The following is a 20,063-nucleotide window of genomic DNA, read 5'->3' on the forward strand; positions in this document are numbered from 1 at the left end:
ACATGTAAATAGCAAACAGATTATATCACTATTTTAATTTGCCAAATTTTAAGTTTGGCATATATGCCAGTACTCACCTTGTAACTACTAGTTAGTATTACAGTAGAAAGAATAAAATTAATTTTGAGCCTGAAGAAAATCACCTTCAGAGTGTGGCCATTTAGCCACCAAAACCCAAGAATGGTCATGGCTCATTGAATGCCATGTCACTAAAGTACGCTCAAAAACGTTTAGAGGCATTATTACATGTGAAAACACCATGCCTGAAGAAACAGTGCTGTCAGGTATGTCACCCAGCAGTTAAATGTTCAGAACCTGGAGATGTGGGCAGAAACTCCAATCTGAGAGCTCCACTATCACATTATAGAAATGATTTATATTCCACAAGCTGAACTCTGAACATCATGTGCAAAGATAGCCTCAAGAATTCAAAGCTTAGACAAGAGTCATCGTGTGTTGATTGATGGCCCTGTGTCACTCTGGTTTATGGGTTACGACCACTGGAGACTTCAAAATGAACTAAGCCAAACATAACAGCATCCTTTGCTCAGTGAAGCAAGGATGCAGGACTCAGAAACCAAACTGTTCTGTCAAAAAATAAAATACTTAGCTCAAAAAAATCTGTCAGACTTTCAACGCTTTTGACAGCTTCCATATTCAATGCATGCAAAAGCGAGTCTGATGAATGCAGACAAAGCATCCAGAATGTTTCTTTGACATTAAAAATTCCTAATGTGGTATATTATCCTTAAATAATTCACACATTTCTTTTACGTAGGTCTCTCTCTTGGATGTTCTATAGAAGAGACATCTTCATTAAAGCAAACAAAAATAAGCTACTCTTCTTCTATTGGGTAGCATTAGAAGCTGTCCTTACATACGGTACAAAAGTATGCTAATACTTTAATGACACTGATGAACAGCATATATTAACTGAAAAATAGCTGTCTTTTAAGTATACAAATATCAAGTGTGTTCATCCTGTATTAGGACTGTCATTTATTGTGACAGGAGGAATTTTTCTCAACATGTAAAATGAAACATATTAAATTACCCAATCCTTCAAACTCAGCCATAGTTGTTATAAGGACATTGCTTTGTAAGATATTTGCTTTTAATTCGCAATCTTCTGTTCTTTAATTTCATTAGGAATCCTTATGTGTCACATCACTCTTGTTAAAAAAGAAAAATCACAAAAATTTGGATTATTAATATTTTGCTGAACTTTTCGCCATTTGGAAAGCTGCAAACAGCGTAGAGTTTATGAACTCCCACCAAATTCAAGAGAAGAGTTTTAGATCAGACATAAGCAACCTAAGGAAAGACACCTATCCGAAATGATAGAAGAATAAGTGACCATAATTTTCTTAATTTTGTGCTGAAGGTACAAAAAAAGATTTTCACTGAGATTTAATGATCAGTAGTGACTTTCTAAGAGACTTTTTTCAAGACAATTAGAAAAGTAAAAGATGAACTTTCTTAAAAGGTAAAAAAATTCTAATAACCCAGAAACCATGCTGTCATATTTTTGTCATTCATACAGTTTAGGTCAAAGCACAAACCCTGGCTGGTCATTTTTTTATTCCTATAGCATTCTCACTTCATATCTGTTTTGACTTTAAACTCTACTTTTCTTGTTGGGAAAAACTGACAGCAAGATCCTGTCCTTCTGTCTTGCAGGTGACACGTACAATCGCGTACCTCAGCATCCCAAGGAACAAGGCTGGAGCTACAGGAACAGAAAGTAGGACACAAAGTACACAGAGAACCAGAACCTCGTGTGCCTCCTTTACAATCTCTGGACAAGAGGATTGCCCTCTATGGAGATATGCTGTTAAGTAGAGTGGGAAAAGTATCTGTTCAGTGCAGAATTTTCAGATGCTTGTAAAATTTTTTAAAGCTTTACACATTACAATAGTTTTGAATACTCCACCATCACAACCTAGCTCTTCTCCCATTAAATTAATAGATACATTACCCTGCATTTTTATGGAAGCAGGATTAGCCACGCACTTTAGAAACGAGGCTGTTTATGCAGGGTTTTTTTAAAACCTTCTACTCAACATTTGGTTGGACAACAAAGATTTAGACTAAAGAACTTTCTTTGTTTCTACATATAGATATGTTTCTTCATATATAGGTCACTATCCCTCATATATGGACTTGTGGGTGAGATTATTTAAAATGTACAGTTCTGACCCCATTTTATTGGTAGCCATAGTAGAGTCTGGATCTAGCTTGCCTAACTTCAGGAACTTGAAAAGGCGCCCACATTAGGAGTCTAGTTGCTTTAGCTGCCCCAGTTGCTAATGAAGGGAGGTAGACGTCCACCAAGGCAATTCAGCCGCATCTAACACTGCTGATACCATGCATATGCAGTTTTACACACGCAGAGGGAGACCTGACATCTGGCAAAGCAACCAGTTGCTGCTAAAATATGGAGAAGGTTCTGCCCAACATGTCTCGACAGCTGTGTGATAATCATACTAATCCCTGATAGGTGTCTCACATCTGTAGTGCCCTGAGGTGAGAAGACAATCTGTCAGACTTGACCAATACAAATTGGCTGTTAAGAAAAGGTTTTTCTAATAATCTTTCCACTCTACAAGGGTTACACAAGAACGGAAGAAATGCACCCGTAGGCTGGTGATGTGTGCACTATGGAGGCCCTTCTGGCTGCCACCATACAAATAGAGCCTTTGATACCTCAGGATTTGGTTTTGTTGCTGTTGTACCTTGAAGGGACATTTTAAGCCCAAAAGTTATGTCTTAAAACATGAGAGCTTCTTCCCCTTTAAAGCTGCCCCAGGGAATAGCATAGTCCCCAGCCTGCCGTGTGACACTGAAACACGGGTCATTCATTTCAGAACGGTGTTAATTCTTCAGAAAATGTGAACACTGCTATTTGTTTTTGTGCCAGCACCCTGAAGGAAACAGGTTAACTGATTTGTTGGCCTATGGGAAGAAAAATACATGACAACATCAAGTCCTCTCCTCCTAGTTATATACCGGTGCAATTCTGTTGATGTGAATGGCATAGTCGCCAAAAGAGTGCCCAAGTGAGAGGATAAACACATCCACTAAACTTTGAGTAGATTTTTATCAATAAGGTGAAAAAATCTAAAAGAATATTTAAAAAGGGAGAGGACAAATTTCCCACTTAAATATTCCCACCTGCATCAGTTCCACTAACATCACAACAGGCAAGCTCGGTAGGACAGTGAGGCGCCTGGACGCCAGCTGTTGCTAACACCAGGTAACCTCATCCTGGTACTCATCCAGCTGTTAAAGTGCTCTTTTGCAATAGGGCTGGGAAGGGGTGCAGATTTCAATCTGTTTCAATCGAAGCTCCGGGAATTTTCAACCACTCAAAATGTCTTTGCGATTGAAAATGTGAACAGACTTTTCAAAATAAATACATAAAATACCTTAAAAATGTCTACCATTAAGGATCCACCATTGTAAATTAAAGCTGGCTTCCTGTATCAGAACACACAGGCAAGTGAAACACATAGACTTCTTTACTTCTGAAAAGTATCAGATTTTATGCTGTTAATGAATGTTCCTGATAAAATGTTGCTGGTAATAATTTAATTTTTATACTCACAAGAAAACCTACTAAAAATTTTTACAGCTTTGCTTTCCCTCACTGCACCATGTTTAACTGAGTAAGGTCTTTTTACAACCATGCATAAAGACAGCCACTGCCAAGAGAGAAATTTTTATAAGCCTTATTAGTAGGAGTTTCTTATTGCTCAGGTATTTCACACATAATGTTCTTTCTGCTGCCTAATAAGAATTCTGACACATGGACCTATTGTACTGAAAAAAATGATAGCATATTTCAAATTTTGCTTGTTGGTAGCATCTGGATTCCTTTCTTTAAGTTATGAAATAGTCATATAAGGTTTTCCCAGAACCAAGCAGCACTAGGCTGAAAAAGTAATATTGTTGGGCTTGGAGAATTTCAGAGAGGAATTTGGCTAATGATCACAAGTTCAACACTGCATGAAAATTTCTGAAGCTGCTTTCTGACGCTTCAGATCCAGAGAGATTTTCCTGTCTCCAAACAGATGTTTGTAAAAAGGAAACTGGAGTTATAATTTGGTTGGATAAGCAAATGTCTTCTGAACTGGGAATGGCAGTCTTCATGCAACGAAGTCCCAGCGTGAACAGCAGACGTGCCACTTAAGCAAAACTCCATTTAATTGTTCCAGATGAAAGGTCAAGATGTTTTAGTGCCTAAAGTACCACAGGGTAGCACTTGAGCATCCTGCTATACCACCAGTAGAGCCAAGAATTAAATTTTCAATCTCCAGTCTTCAGCTGTAATGAAGAAGTGCATGTTTCTTCTCAGAAATAATTGTAGAAATAATTGTAAAATTAATTGCAAAAATAATTGCGCAAGTCTGATTGTGTTTTGCTCTGACCTAGCTTCCTAGTTTCACATAGCCTCGGGGGGAGGCTGCAGTTGCCAGTAGCCCCAGGGGATCCATATGACAGTAGTGAATCCAAAGCAGTGAAGCTATTTTGTCTCAATCACATCCTGTGTAAAGGGGTACAGAAGATATATAGGTAAATACAGGGGTTTAAGAGCAAATGCATTTTCCTTGGCTCACAGGCTGTTTTGTTCTGCTGGTGTGGTACCAACACTCAATAAATGGTCAAATTGAGGCCTCAGAAAGAAATGCCAGTTGAAAGAGGACAGATATGAAATGATGTCAGTTCACCAAGTCCCCTTCAAAGAAAGTTTGCTTACATCCAGGCTCAATAAAGTGACCACACAAATAGCCTGTTGAATAACTTCACTTAATGCAAGTAGAGGTGGTCACAAGAAGCTGTGCTACAAAGGAGATGTTTGGCTTGAATGGAAATATTTTCACATCTGTTCATCAAGATAGTCGCTAAAAGAACCCCCGCTATTACTGTGGCACGAAGCTTGTATTTGGATCCATAAATGCAATACATGGCAACTTATTCTGTTTAGGAGAACTAGAATCCTGGATCCAGCTTTAAGAAGAATGAGATTCATCTGTTAACACAAAGGAATCAACAGAGAGCCGTGGACAACTTTACATTATTTTTTGGAGTGCATATTTTAAAAAGCATTTCTTTCCTACTATAATTTGGCAGTTGCAAGGCAGGTTGACAGGAAAGGATGGAGAAAATAAATTACTCTTCCACTTAGCACTGCTCTGAGGAAAAGGACCATAAGTGTTCAGTTAGCACTTGCTCATCAAGCCATGCATGCCTGCTGCTTGGAAGCTTGGACACATACCCTTCACCCGCAATCCATAGGCTCTTCGGTTACATTTGCTCTTGGGCCACATCTGTCTTCATCTCTGGTTGCTCATCACAGCACAAACTGGGGTCTTGGCACACCAGTCCCCCATAGCATCTGGCACAAATTCTGGGGCTTCTTTTGAGAAGAAACAAGGACGCAGCTGTGTCAGGCACCTAAAACTAAGCAGTGCTCCCAATTCTCTAATGTAGACTTTTGCTACACCCATGTTGAAGTTTAAGCCTGAGATACGTGGACAGCTTCTACCCATCTATATCGAGCAATGCTGCCTGCATTAACATTGTCCACACTGAGCTTGCTAGCAAAGCGGAGTCTGCAGACAACTGTGAATCATGTGTTAACATGCTAAGTAATGTTTGTAAGTAAATTCCATTATTTCATATATAAAGGGCACCAAACTCTGTAACTGTTTATTACAAGTTTCTGTTTTTCCCCTGTGGCTCTAAACCAAATCTCATTTACAAGTGGGAACGTGTTATTCTGCATAGTGAATACGTGACCTTTTATTTCTACACGGTAATTTCCAGAAACAATGCCAAATGCATGTAGTGCCACTGACAGGGTGACACTGCAGCATTTCATATGCATATTTTCTTGGGAAAAGTATTTGGAAAAAGCTGCAGGAGTCCAATTAAACTTTATCACCTAACTATGCATGTCCACAAGAACGAGATTGTATATTAATATGACTGTGACCCCAACACATGCAGAGCTGGTCAGAGTTATGCAAACTGTGGGCTCCAACACTTCCTCTAGCAGGAAGCTCTCCTGGAGAGAGGATACTTAAAGCAAAGAAATTTCTGGAGTATGATGGTAATGGAACATAAGTGCTTTACTGATAGGGACTGCACTTGGGTATTGTGCTTAAATGTGTTCCTGAATTAAAGCCTTAGGACTTTTCATTCCATGTTGACACTTAACATTTCCCTTAGTATTTATTTTGCTATTACATAAATATATCTGTGATGATTATCTCAGCTGTATCTGGCTGCAACCCAGGCATTCATTAAATGACCATCACAAGCTTGGTAGTATTGTTCCTATTTTACAGATACCGGCAGGATTGTTCTTGACAACATATGGGCTGTGACAGCCAGGAGTCTATGACAGGACACATTTGTGATTAACTCTAGATGTGTCCCGCAATACCAGACCTTTCATTGCCTAAGTTTGCTCACCGACTTATAGTCAGGTCAGTTTAATTCAGTCACCAAGAGACGAACGCAGACAACCAGCTTTAAAATTCAAGAAGCCCGAAAGTGAAACCTTGGCCTGTCCAGAGTGCTCTTTTGTTTCTCCAGAGTATGCATTTTTCTAAGTGGAACAGAGGTTAGTATCCAAGGATTTCAATAGCTTTCAAATGTAATGTTAAATTTAAAAGATTTTAGCATCTTTTGGAAAAAAGACTGTGTTTTGTCCAGCAGAGGGAGACTAGAGTTTTAGAGAAATGTAATACAAACACTAAGCATAACAAGCAAAAAAATTCTTTAACTCAAATGTATCAGCTATAGATCTTAATATAGATTTTGATTTATAAGACACAGTACACTAGATCATATAGACAGCTAAACATAGGCAAAATCTGATGAAAATCAGACTTAAAACTGTATTATAGTGCTTGATACTGATGTAGGATTTGTAGCCTTCATCCCACTTCAAGTCTGATCCTGTACAAATAACAAAAGAAAACACACTTTTTCTAACACAATTTGAAAGTCCTACTGCGATTCTTGATTAAATTTTAAATGCAAAAATATTCAAATCCAACATAAAAATTAGAACAAAAGGAGCCTTCTCCGCTTTTTAAATTGTTGGAGTATTATTCATGTCCACTAACCTGAGACAGATTTCTTGTCCAAGACACATTTCTGTCAGACGTATTTAAAATCTGACATAATACATTCAGTGAGTTTTTGAGTTACCCACATTCTTTCAAATGTTCATTCTCTATATATATATACAAATGATCTCTGAAACACTCATTGCAGGGAGAGTAAAAAGAGCTAATATAGAAATGATACTACTTTCAATTAGTTAATAAAACAGAATCTTTTGCCAGAGATCTCGTCACAGAATTATCTTCAGTAAGAAATGTTCTACTAATGATTTTTAAAAAAGTAAAAGCTTCAAAGTAATTGGAAATATATTTTATTTCTTAGATAATCCCTTTGCGTTTTTTTTCCAAGCTAGAAAACCTAAAACTGATGTATTTAATAGCAATGAAAGAAGAGATTTTAAAGGAGATCTCACTTCAAGAATAGCAAAAAAACAACAAAGACCTGGCTCCAGAGTCTGGAGGGCTAACAAAAGAAAACTATGTTTTTATTCACCTGCTTTCTTCTAGTTTTGACTCCACTCTAGTGCTGTGTATCTTTGCTTAACTCCCTTCAGATGTTCTAGTCAGCAACATTGGAATATCTCTGCTCATATAAGTAGTCATATTAATGTCAAGAACAGCATGGTGGGGGCACGGATCGCCATGAGGCATAGCAGCAGCGTGTATTAATGGGGTCCTGAATCCACCAAATACCCGATGGTCCCTAGGACATACACTTCTGTTTTCAGTTCCCACCAAGGGCAAAGTTAGAAGAAACGGTAATAAATCTATGTCACTGAATAAAAGTATGTAAGAAAATAGTGCAAACGTGCCATTATCCCCAAAACAACTCTGGTGACACCATGCCAAAGGGAAGCTGTATCCTGACATGGGCCAGAAGAGGAGGCAGGCCAGGCCCGGCCAGCAGCCAGTGCTCTGAGCAGCCACCCCAGCAACTTGGTTACCTTGTGCAATAATATTCCCGAACCTCTCTGTCGCTGTTACAAACTGCTGTGTGCTGAAAAGAGAATTTTACCTGGAACTAAATGAGAAACTCGTAGACAATTATCACACTATGATAAATGAAAACTTGTTGGCTTACCCCGTGTAGATTTAAGGATGTGAGAAGAGGACAAAAGTAAGATAAAGGTACCTCTACTCTCCCTTTGTACCTCCTTTGCTGATCAGATGCAGATTTCACAAAGCCCAGTGACTATGAAACCCCAAATCACAATGCTATACAGCAAGGATACTTCCAAGGACAGACAAACATATTCCTGATTTGCAGTCACTTGTCTCCACGCTGTGAGCACTCAGCAGTCTCTTCCCATTATTATTTCTGTTGAATGGCCTGTAGCTTTCCATTCCAGGTAAAGATCTAAGTGTTTTCAGCCAAGCTAAAATAAAATATCAAATAGAAAATAAAATAGGAAGTAAACCCAGTGTGTTTTACATGAGGAAACACTTGCCAGCAGTTTGCACTTAGGAAAAGGTCAGTGGAAACCTGGAGGAAGTGCAGAGAGTGCCTGGTCTTTTAGAGTGGCCCAGTAAACCATGATCCCAGCCCAGAAACTCAGTCCCTGGGCTGACCAGTTCACCTCTCACCTCCCTGTTTCACAAAAAAAGATATTCATCACTCATTGCCTACTTTGAAAGCAGATTTAAAGCTGCAGGCAGTGGGGTTTGACCTCACTCCACCTTATCTGTCAGAGTGCACTGTTTACAGGCTACTCAGATTCACAGCTGCAATAAAAGAGAGCCACTCCATAAGCAGCTCTTGGGTTTTTCTTTGTTGAGACACACCAGCTGATGTGCTTTGGGGATTACTGTATTACCAGGATGGTTGTGTAACTGAAAGGGGGATGCATACCATTTCAACCCAGCAAACGAACTGCCAGGTGCAGGTGTGAGAAGGACAAACGGAATCGGCATGGACTTAGCACAGAGAGGAAAATGCCAAATCCTCCCGTGACAGAACTTGAAAGTAATGGTCACATTAAAAAAAAAAAAAAAAACAAACAGAAGAAGAAATATTATACCTTAATAGTATATTCTCTGCTTGTTCTGTGTTATTTGTTAGTTCTGGTGTTGCCACCCTTCAGAAGAAAAACCTGGTGTCAGAGCCAGAAAAAGATCAAGTGGTTGGCTTAAAGCCAATCAAGCAGTCTTCTCGATTTCTTGGTTTGTTTCCCGATTCTTTGGAAACTTTTCCTGAGATCATACAGGGAACGCTGAACTAATTCACTGACTCCCACAGCCCCTCAACGGGGACCCACTACTTATATGCTGTGAGTTGTGTGAGGAAAGTCATCGCCTGTATGTGGACCAACGGGTGGAAGGTGGTGATCCTGACTGGGAGACCACTGTCCATCGAGAGTCAGAGATCCACATCGCAGTTAACCTGAGCAGGCGCAGCCCGTGCTGTGCTGCACAGATCCCTCGGCTGCAGGACAAAGTCAGCCTGTTAACAGGAGCCTGCAGGCAGCTCCCGCTTGGTACCAGTGATCACGCCTCCTGCCTGGCCGTGCCTCTGTCTAAAAGGGCAACAAAAAGGTCTCCTGTGAACGTCCTTCATGAAGAGAGTTGTTTTCTTGTAAGAAAACTATATAATAGCTTGAATGACCAAAAAGGAGTTTCTCTCCACGAACAGGAACCACTCAGTGTGCCCTGGGAAAAATCCACCCGGGCTCCATCTGATGCTGCACAAACGCAAGGTTCCCAGCATCTGAAGGGACGTAAGATTTACTTGCTATCTATATTCCTCCTCTTACTCTGTCTTATTAAAGCAGTTATCTTATTAAGTCGTTTGTTCTCAGGCCTTTCTTATTGATATCCAGAAGAGCCCTACACCAGCTCACTCTCACCTCACTCCCCACCTCCAGGGCAGAAATCCTCACTTCCCACCTGTGCCTTAAACTGTAAGTGAGTCTTTGCTACCTAGATATCTACGCTCCTCCTACAGTCAATGCAGAGCTAATCCATACAGTTCATGGACTCTGCAGAGCAAGTCAGCTCATGTTTGGTCAGCTGAATCACTCTCTAGACGCCACTGGCTAGGCTGACTAGAGCTCCATCCGAGGGTAGGTTTACTGCAATGATGGCCACATCCTCATTTGAATAGTATGTATGAAATGTCTTTAAAAAATTGAGATAACAGAAAGCCATTTTAGATACAAACATTGCCAGACCATCCAAAGGATGACCAAAAAGGACTTTGAGTACTCACAGTGCTTGCATGCCTTCAGCACAAGACAGAAGCAATGCCTGATAGCAATGCTCTTCAGAATAATTTTCCTTTATGAACACAATCCATCCAAACTTGCTTGAGTTCAGCTGTAGTGACCTACCTTTTGCCCAAGAACAGCTTTTCCTGATGCAGCCAACATGACTGCAAAAGCTGGGAACCAGACAAAAAAGTGTCATTGGCACACTTTTAGCAGCCACTGTTACTACACTGTTTGTGGCTAGTCCGGCGCATGTCATTGCTTCTCCCAGTATCTCATATAGATTTAAAGATAGATAGGGCCTTAAATCTTATAAAGAAACATTACCTCACACACAGAGATCCCTAACCCTGTAATGCCAGGCTAGGTAAGAAGTGAACCTGTCTAGAAAGTGCTATAAAACATAAATGGCTGGCCCCAGCAATGAAACAGACCCTCAGACATCTATTAAATGAGCATGGTGCAGTATGTGGTGAAAATGGAACCAACTTACTTTTAATTCATTCAGGCCCGTTGATCTTAGGTATTAACAAATAATAAACTATTTTGCAATTTAGATTAAATATTAGTAAGAAAATGAATTATTCCAAGACTGTTGACAATTACAGAGACAAGTTAAAATAATCTTGCTGGAGCTACTGACCAACATTTCATGTTGTTGCCAGTAAAGAATCATACTTCAGATGATAGATCATAGAATAGATCACAGAACAGTTTGGGTTCAAAAGGACCTTAACGATCATCTAGTTCCAACCCCCCTACCCTTCCCTAGATGAGAATTCAAAGTATTTTTCCTTCATGGGATTAAAAAGGAGTTCATAAACCAAGCCAGAAATACTGTTCAGCTGTTGGCTGCTGCCGTACCTCCTCCTCGGCTCTCCTCACACTCATAGGAGGAATAGAAACTCCACCCAAGCTTTCATTCTATGTCTGCCTGAAGATTTAAGTGCGTGCACAGTCAACAATACAGCCAAGGCTGAAGACACTCAAGCAAGAAAAATTCTCTGGCAAGTTTCTTTTTCCTTCTTTTTTTTTGTTTCTTTGGTCACTGCCCAGCCACCAACACAACCTCTTGCTATGCTCAACTGAATCTGTGTGAAATCAGATGTAAGTCAACAAGGTAAACAAAAGGAAATATTTTGGCAATGTTTGCTGTGGGGATTGAAATGTCTTTTGTCTTTTCTGGCTGATATTTTTAATTGAGATGATTTCTGTATCCTCCCTTTAAGCAGAACTTTCCTCTGACCAGATTCTGGAGCTCTGAAGGTTATGACTAAGAAGATGCCTCCTTAAGAGAAATCCAGACATCAATAACTAGTTACTGTAAAACTGTACAATAGGCAGTAGACTTAACTAGATCGATTTAAATAATTAAAGTCTAACAACCTTTAGTTAATGATCTATCTAGTTCAGGTTATTTATCTGCAAATCTGAAACAAATTTCAATATACAGCAAAGAGCACTTAGAGTGAAAAGCTCCAGGAATGAAACATAGAAAAGCTCAGCAAATATTTTTAAGTATGAGGCCCAAAGGGTGTTAGAAGGTGTTTCTGTTTGTTTTCTTCAGGAAGGGCTGGGTCCTGCATGCTGACTTCAGTGGGAGCTGTTACGCTCTGCCTTCTTTTGAATCACACCTGATTACTTTTTCTTGCCTTTCAAAGGCCACATACTTACAGTCACAATTTTACATAAATGTGTTTGGTAAAATGTTTAAAAATGGGATTCACGTGTTTTTTTCTCTTTTTGTATCTGAGTAAACAGAGTGATTTTTAGAGATGCTGAGAACCACCACCAGCAATTTACCAAGCATTTCTGAAAATTAGATCCAGCTTTAAGGAGCCTCTATATGGATCCACATAGGCCAAATCATAGCCAAAGAAATCAGAGGACATGGAATTCAGTCAATAAAAGAGACCTCAAGAATGGATGAGTAAATTTAGATTTTTTTTCAGAGCAATGACCATGTTAATTCCAAGCCTTTCTTTTTTCATGCAGTGCTCAGTGGCCCTGGATAAAATGGAAGATTTGAGTCTGAAACAGACAGTGCCCCGAGCTGAGATAGGTGAAGTGGAAGGTATTCCCCTCACAAAAACACTATGCAGCACGTGGAACCAAGTGTGGAAGTTCAAAGCCAGATCTGACGATCTGCTCATCGCAACCTATGCAAAAGCAGGTTGGTGTGGGTAGGAAACAGATTAGAAAAGTTTGGGATAGTGCTTACTGTTTGAATTGAAAATTGTGTTTTCCTATTGTGACTGATATTTGTTTAATCCCAAACCAGACGTATTTTAAAGACATGAAGCTATGTCAGTTGTGACTAGTAACTTCTGATTTTGGTGGAAGCAACAACCATCTATTATTATTGAAGTTCAGATGGTCGAAGTCTAACTTCCTATACTTAAGTGTTTCCTTTGATTTAGATTACATACATATATATTAATGGCAACAATAGAAGTTTTTCACCAATAGGTAATGATTTAACAAAGCCTAGTAAAAAGTCATCTTTACTGAGAAATAATAGAAGCTGACTGAACAACTATGGATAATATTATGTATTTGGGGAATGACTGGTGTTATGACTTAGGGCTTCTTCCCCCAAAAAGCTGGTAGGATCAATAGCCCAACTGAAGTATATCTGCACCAATGCACATAGCATGGGCAACAAACAGGAGGAGCTGGAAGCCATTGTGCAGCAGGAAAACTATGATATAGTTGCCATCATGCAAACATGGTGGGATGACTCGCACAACTGAGTGCTGCAATGGATGGCTATAAGCTCTTCAGAAGGGATAGGCAAGGAGGGAGAGGCAGTAGGGTAGCCCTGTGTGTTAGGGAGTGTTTTGATTGTCTAGAGCTTAATGATGGTGACAATGTCTTTATCAATGATCTGGATGAGGGGATCGAGTGTACCCTCGGCAAGTTTGCAGACAACACCAAATTCGGTGGGAGTGTTGATCTGTTTGAGGGTGGGAAGGCTCTGAAGAGGGACCCGGACAGGCTGGATTGATGGGCCAAGGCCAATTGTATGAGGTTCAACAAGGCCAAGTCGGGTCCTGCACTTCGGCCACAACAACCCCATGCAACGCTACAGGCTTGGGCAAGAGTGGCTGGAAAGTTGCCTGGCAGAAAAAGACCTGGGGGTGTTGGTCGACAGCCGGCTGAACATGAGCCGGCAGTGTGCCCAGGTGGCCAAGAAGGCCAATGGCATCCTGGCCTATATCAGAAACAGTGTGGCCAGCAGGACTAGGGAAGTGGTTGTCCTCCTGTACTCTGGTGAGTCCGCACCTCGAATCCTGTGTTCAGTTTTGGGCCCCTCACTACCAGAAGGACATTGAGGTGCTGGAGCGTGTCCAGAGAAGGGCAACGAAGCTGGTGAAGGGCCTGGAGCACAAGTCTTATGAGGAGTGGCTGAGGGAACTGGGACTGTTTAGCCTGGAGAAAAGGAGGCTCAGGGGAGACCTCATCGCGCTCTACAACTACCTGAAATGAGGTTGTAGCGAGGTGGGTGTTGGTCTCTTCTGCCAAGTAACTAGTGATAGGACAAGAGGAAATGGCCTCAAGTTGCATCAGGGGAGGTTTAGATTGGATATTAGGAAAAATTTCTTCACCGAAAGGGTTGTCAGGCCTTGGAACAGGCTGCCCAGGGAAGTGGTTGAGTCACCATCCCTGGAGGTATTTAAAAGACGTGTAGATGTGGTGCTTAGGGACATGGTTTAGTGGTGGATTTGGCAATGTTAGGTTAATGGTTAGACCTAATGATCTTAAAGGTCTTTTCCTACCTAAATGATTCTATGATTCTATGGTTCTATGGTCTGTAAACCAGTACTGATTTCTGGAAATGGGTTAATTATTTTAAGGATATAACCAAATTCTCTTAATATTTTCAGCCAATAAAATAAAATACCCACCATTAATATTAGCTATCTGACCCTTTAGGCTTACTACACAGGAACACAAGAATAACAAGCATCAATATTAATCCTGGGTGAATAAAAACCTGTACAGTTTAGGGGATTCAGGAACAGATTCGGGAACATTTGATGATCATAAAAAAATCATGACTTGAATTAGCAAGAATTTTAAAGTATTTTTTTCAGTAGGGAAAAAAAACATTATACAAAAAAAACCCACACACATTATTTTTGGAAAACCTGAAAGCTTTTAATTTATTTCCTGTATACTGAAAACAAAAACACGTTATTTTATCCAGCCTGGATTAAAACCTCTCAGCCATTGAACTGAAAAGAAATAAAGTTAGCAGTCCGTTTGACATTATGTTGTATCTGCCTCAGATGCAGAATTCAAGCATCTTAAGAAGGGCTGAGTTTCCTGCCCACATTGCTTTCCAAGTTATCCCTTAGCCTGTTCTCTAGCCGACCTGCCACAGCACCTCGGAGGAGATGTGGTTAACCCAGTGATCACGGCTATAAGGGAAAAGAGCCACAGAGACACAATACTGTAACTCTTACAAGATGTTGCAGTAGCTCAGGCAGATGAAATGTTGTACCGACCTTCATTAAAGCATTTCAAATAGGAACGTTGAAAATACTGCAACTTTTTTATATCTTCAAACTGTATGAAATTTTTACTCACTCAAAGTCCAGGTATTTCATTTTTTCATTCAAATTCAGGATGAAAACAAATGTTGAGATACCTGAATTTGTGTGAGGTATGAAAACTGGGAGGAGGGAATTTCATTCCTCTCTGCGAATAATACAATCTCCAAATAATACTGGAGGTGCTTTTTTCATTACTGGCGTGGGGGTGGAGGCTATTTCTGTTGGCAAGAAGAAGCCTGTCTAAAATGGAATCCGTGAAACTGTGCTTTGGAATTACCTTTGTATTCCTAATTATGCATTTTTCCTCCATTATCCTCTCTTTCCACTTTGTCCATCATCTTCTGTGCTGTTCCTTCCTCCTTTAATACAGAGTCCATCCTTCTGGCTTTCACTTCCCTAGCAGAAGAGCCTGTTGGCTATCCCTGAGGGAAACCTCTAAACACTGACATTTTCAGGTACCACATGGACACAGGAGATAGTGGATATGATTCAGCAAAATGGAGATGTTGAGAAGTGTAGACGCACCACTACCTACAGACGCCATCCCTTCCTTGAGTGGTCTATCCAAGAGCCTTCAGCTGCGAGTTACTCAGGTGAATATTATACAAATAGGTTTGTATTTTAGATAAAATGAAACAAAACAAGCACCCAGTGCTGATGCCACAGGTTTCCTGGGAAAGGTCCCCCTTGTTTTGTTACTGAACTATGCACCGTGTTGGGTATTAGGGATCAGTTCAGTTGCTTTAACATAAACATCTAGTGCTACTCAAGCCGAAGCAAGGCTGGCAGATGTGACTCAGGCGCTACTGAAGACCATGCTGTTTTGGAGTGCCATGTGAAAGCTGTGTGTGATACTCCACAGTACCTAAAACAGCAGCAGATATGTGTAAAACGGCAACGTGGGGGCAACTGAATCCCATTCTCTGATTAGGGGCTGTATGGAAGAGAAACCTCTGTCATGGAAGTATTCCCAAAAGGTGTATAATGTTTTCAGTGGTTTTGCGACTGGTTTTGAGTAACTGCTGTTAAATTCTAGGGTCTAGTCATCTAAACAAGCTATGGGGCATTCAGGCAACCAGCAGGCCTGACTGTTTCGCAAAGACAGTTTCCTACAACAGTCTTCCCCCAGCAAGGGCTCCCGTTCCACACAAACCTTTAAGCCAGACTCTCTTCACATTTGAAGCTAAAAAGCTTGACTAATTCTGCAGCAGAAGTGCTACCTTTTCTCTTCTAAGCTAGACTGTATTGACACAGAGACAAAAAAATGATAGAGGATGACAGAGGATGATAGATGATAATAGGAAAAAAAATGATAGAGGTCATGATAGATGTTTAAAAAGGAGAGGGGGAGGGGATAACACATCTCCACATATCATCAGATATTCCCAAGTATTCCCATATATCCATAGCTACTCAAAATCCACTGTCCATCATTCTCCTAGTTTCTCTTTACATACTATCCAGAAAGTCTAGTCAGCCAGCCTATTCTTCTCGTATCCTAGAAAGAAACAAAAATTTCTTACCTGCAAAGTGAAAGGAGATCACTAAATATTGCGAAGGAAGAACTTTGGTTGGGTAAATATAAATTAGTATTCATCATTATCCCTTGGAATGCAGGGGTTAGACATGGGCCCAAGAAAGCAAGAAGAAGATATGAATCAGTGTTCCCCCCCTTTCCTTGTTGAATACACAGGTAAAAATTTCCCTAGAAACACTGAAGGTGCTTATGCAATGTTGTATATGTTACACTGCTATGTAATTGCTTTGGAGATGAAAGATCGTTGCAAGGTGAACGGTTGAAAAGTCACAGTCAAAATCACACATATGAGAAGAGCAAAGAAGTGCTAGTGCAATTTAGAGAACAAGTCACATATCATAATGAAACATCCCACAGGCCTGGAATTAGCCGAAGCTATGCCTTCTCCACGAACAATAAAAACTCATCTCCCTGTGCAGCTGGTGCCTCCCTCCTTCTGGGAACAAAACTGTAAGGTAAGGCTGAAGAGGTAGGACTCAATTCTGCTTCACCTGCAAAGAAAGTGACATAAACCAGGACTGAATACAGTTTCCAGAATCTTTATGAAAACTAAAGGTCTCCCCAGACATTTTCCCTTCAATGTGCAAAGCTTGTGTGAAACTAAAGAAGTCATGTCTAAGTTACCTGCATTGAATTTCAGAAAATGGCAGCTTCAAAGCAAAATCTCTTAAGCCTCTGTCATCAGGCTCCAAGAGAAAACTCCAAGAGATACTCAATATCTATATAAGCCTGTGTAAGTTAATTTTTTTTCTCTCTCTCTCTTTTTCTATCAATAAAGATAATCTATGTGGCGAGAAATGCAAAAGACAACCTGGTGTCATACTACCATTTCCACAGAATGAATAAAGGAATGCCTGACCCAGGAACCTGGGAGGAGTTCATGGAGAAATTCATGACTGGAAAAGGTGATGAACTGCAATCAGTTCTATGGGAGATTTTGTTCATTTAAAAAATACATGACATTGATTTTTTTATTTCAGCTATGGTTTGAAATCCACTGCTGACTCTCTACAGAAGGATATCTGCTGAAGGTGTTTCAGTAGTAATTTATCTTCATTCATAGGTTTTTATTAGTACCTAAAGGATTAATCCTGTCTTTACATCTATCTTTCCCATTTTGAAAAAAAAATGCTATTCTTTATTCTATTATCATTCAGAAACATACATGACAGGCTTAATTTCTTCCCTCTGATTTTAAAAGAAACCTGCTTGGAAGCCAGCTAGGAAGGAACAGTGGTTTAATTGGTTTTACTCTAGGCTGATATACAAGAAACCAAGGTTTAATTTTGTGTGGAAATGTGTGGTGTGAATTCGAGTTAAAGGAGTCTTTTTACCTAAATTTATCTGTATAAAAACCAGGCACCTGAACAAAGCCAGTTATCTAGCTAAAGACAGGCAGCCCCAGAAACTGATTCCTCTCTTTCTAAAAAAGGTGCTCATATCCAAGAAAGAAAACCTGCTCTGGTCTGCAGACCAAAAGTCTGCAATTTTGGTCAGAAAAGCTTCCATAGGTCCTTAATATTTTTGCCACCCATGTAGGTCTAGAAACACTACTGTCTGGACCAGCATGAGAGTCTCATGTCTAGAGACCTTGTGTCTTGTGTTTGACGAGCTTGGCTTGGAAGCCGTCTGTCCCAGTGCGGACATCTAGAACATAGCTACCTCTGTCCAAGCTAGACGTCTTGACACTTGCTGGAGAGAAACAGGCACTTCTGATACTATAGCAAATACTTAAACCAGTTAGAATCACAAAATAATGCAAGCTGGAAGGGACCTTTGGTGTCCATCTGGTCTCCAACCCCCTGCTCAAAACAGGGCCAATTAAGCTGATCAGATGAATCACTCTGGAAACGTCTGTTTCTCTCCATCGACCACAAAGGCAGCCTGGATTTTTCATTCAGGGGTAAGCATCTGCGTTTGTGGCCCTCTAAAGTTCACACATGAATCCTGCTCTGAGTATACGCCTCAGGGATTCACAGCACGAATGCTGTGGTAAGCACAGAGCACAGCAGTCATGGCCACAGTGATTCAAAACCAGCTGGGAAATGCCCAGACAGTGGTTATGAGGGAAACATGACTGTCACAGATACCTAAAGACAGTTTGGGCATTTGTAGCTGCTGATGATGTTACTCCTTTTTCAGTGCTCTGGGGTTCCTGGTATGACCATGTAAAAGGATGGTGGAAGGCAAAAGATAAGCACCGTATTCTCTACCTCTTCTATGAAGATATGAAGGAGGTAAAAGGCCGAATGCGTGTTTATAGAGCTCTGAAATCTGGAAGTCCAGTAGATACTACCTACGATCAACAGTCTTCTATGTAATGCTAGCTGTATCAAATCTTCAGATAACCTGATCATCTCACCCTGACAACAACTGCAACCTTAACACTATGTTTGATCTCTTTGTTTTTCCTAGTTCTGTATCTTATCCCATGTTATTCTCTCTGCAGAATCCAAAGCAAGAAATTCAGAAGATTCTGAAGTTCATGGAGAAGGACGTGAATCAGGAGGTTCTTAACAAGATAATCCATAACACCTCGTTTGAGATAATGAAGGAAAATCCCATGACAAACTACACTAACGAGTTTCAGGGAATAATGGATCATTCCATTTCCCCATTCATGAGAAAAGGTACTGAGGTTTGTTACTGGCATCAACTCTGTCTTCCTGGTTATCATTCTGTTTTGAAAAAAGGCTTGAAGTACAAGTATCTAGTGAGTCATGGCTAATGGGCTCCAGGAAATACTGGTAAACTAATCTTTTTTTTTTTTTGCTTTGCTGTTTCTTAGGGGTTGTTGGGGACTGGAAGAATTATTTCACTGTGGCACAGAATAAGAAATTTGATGAAGATTATAAGAAGAAAATGGCTGATACCTCTCTTGTTTTTCGCATGGAATTGTGATTATTAGCAATGGGAATTATTCTCGATGATCTTCAGCCTTTTCCATTTTATATATTTTGCTTTTCCTTCACAAAATGCTTGTGTCCCTAAGATTTCAATATCTCTCTTTCACACACCACTGATTTTTCATTATCGTGAGAGTGCCCAAATTATATGGAAGTTTAGGTTGGTCTCCCTGAAGAAAATAATCCCGCTGGATACTTCTCATTCATCCCTCCCACAGTAACTTTCAGCATTAACAAAAATATTTCAGACATGCTTTGAGTTTTTGTCTTTGTAAAACTGCAGTTGATACTGCTGGCATTTTCAAACCAACTTCTAATAGAAATTAGGAACCAATAGGAAAAAAGGTGGTGTTGTGGTTTAGCCTGGCAGGCAGCCAAACACCACACAGCCGCTCACTCCCTTCCCCGCCCCCCCGCCCCCCAGCAGTGGGATGGGGGAGAGAATCAAAAAAAAAAAAAAGTAAAATTTGTGGATTGAAATAAAGACAGTTTAATAGAATGGAAAAGGAAGGGATAATAATAATAATAATGACAGAATACACAAAATGAGTGATGCACAATGCAATTTGCTCACCATCTGCTGACCGATGCCCAGCCAGTCCCCGAGCAGTGATCGCTGCTCCCTGGCCAACTCCCCCCAGCTTATATACTAAGTATGACGTCACATGGTATGGAATACCCCGTTGGCCAGTTGGGTTAGCTGTCCTGGCTATGCTCCC

General features: G+C 40.3%; 1 protein-coding gene across 1 annotated transcript; it reads left to right on the forward strand.

Moving 5' to 3' along the window:
- Nucleotides 1–11,296: 11,296 nt before the first annotated feature.
- SULT1C4 (sulfotransferase family 1C member 4) lies at nucleotides 11,297–19,518 on the forward strand. The gene is made up of 8 exons (XM_075138515.1): nucleotides 11,297–11,462; nucleotides 12,338–12,515; nucleotides 15,357–15,494; nucleotides 16,796–16,893; nucleotides 17,217–17,343; nucleotides 18,581–18,675; nucleotides 18,888–19,068; nucleotides 19,227–19,518. The coding sequence occupies exons 2-8, from the start codon at nucleotides 12,359–12,361 to the stop codon at nucleotides 19,337–19,339; spliced, it is 909 nt and encodes a 302-aa protein (XP_074994616.1). The 5' UTR covers nucleotides 11,297–11,462; nucleotides 12,338–12,358; the 3' UTR covers nucleotides 19,340–19,518.
- The last annotated feature ends 545 nt before the right edge of the window (nucleotides 19,519–20,063 follow it).

The sequence above is a fragment of the Calonectris borealis genome, chromosome 1, assembly GCF_964195595.1.
Source record: "Calonectris borealis chromosome 1, bCalBor7.hap1.2, whole genome shotgun sequence".
Classification (NCBI taxonomy): Eukaryota; Metazoa; Chordata; class Aves; order Procellariiformes; family Procellariidae; genus Calonectris; species Calonectris borealis.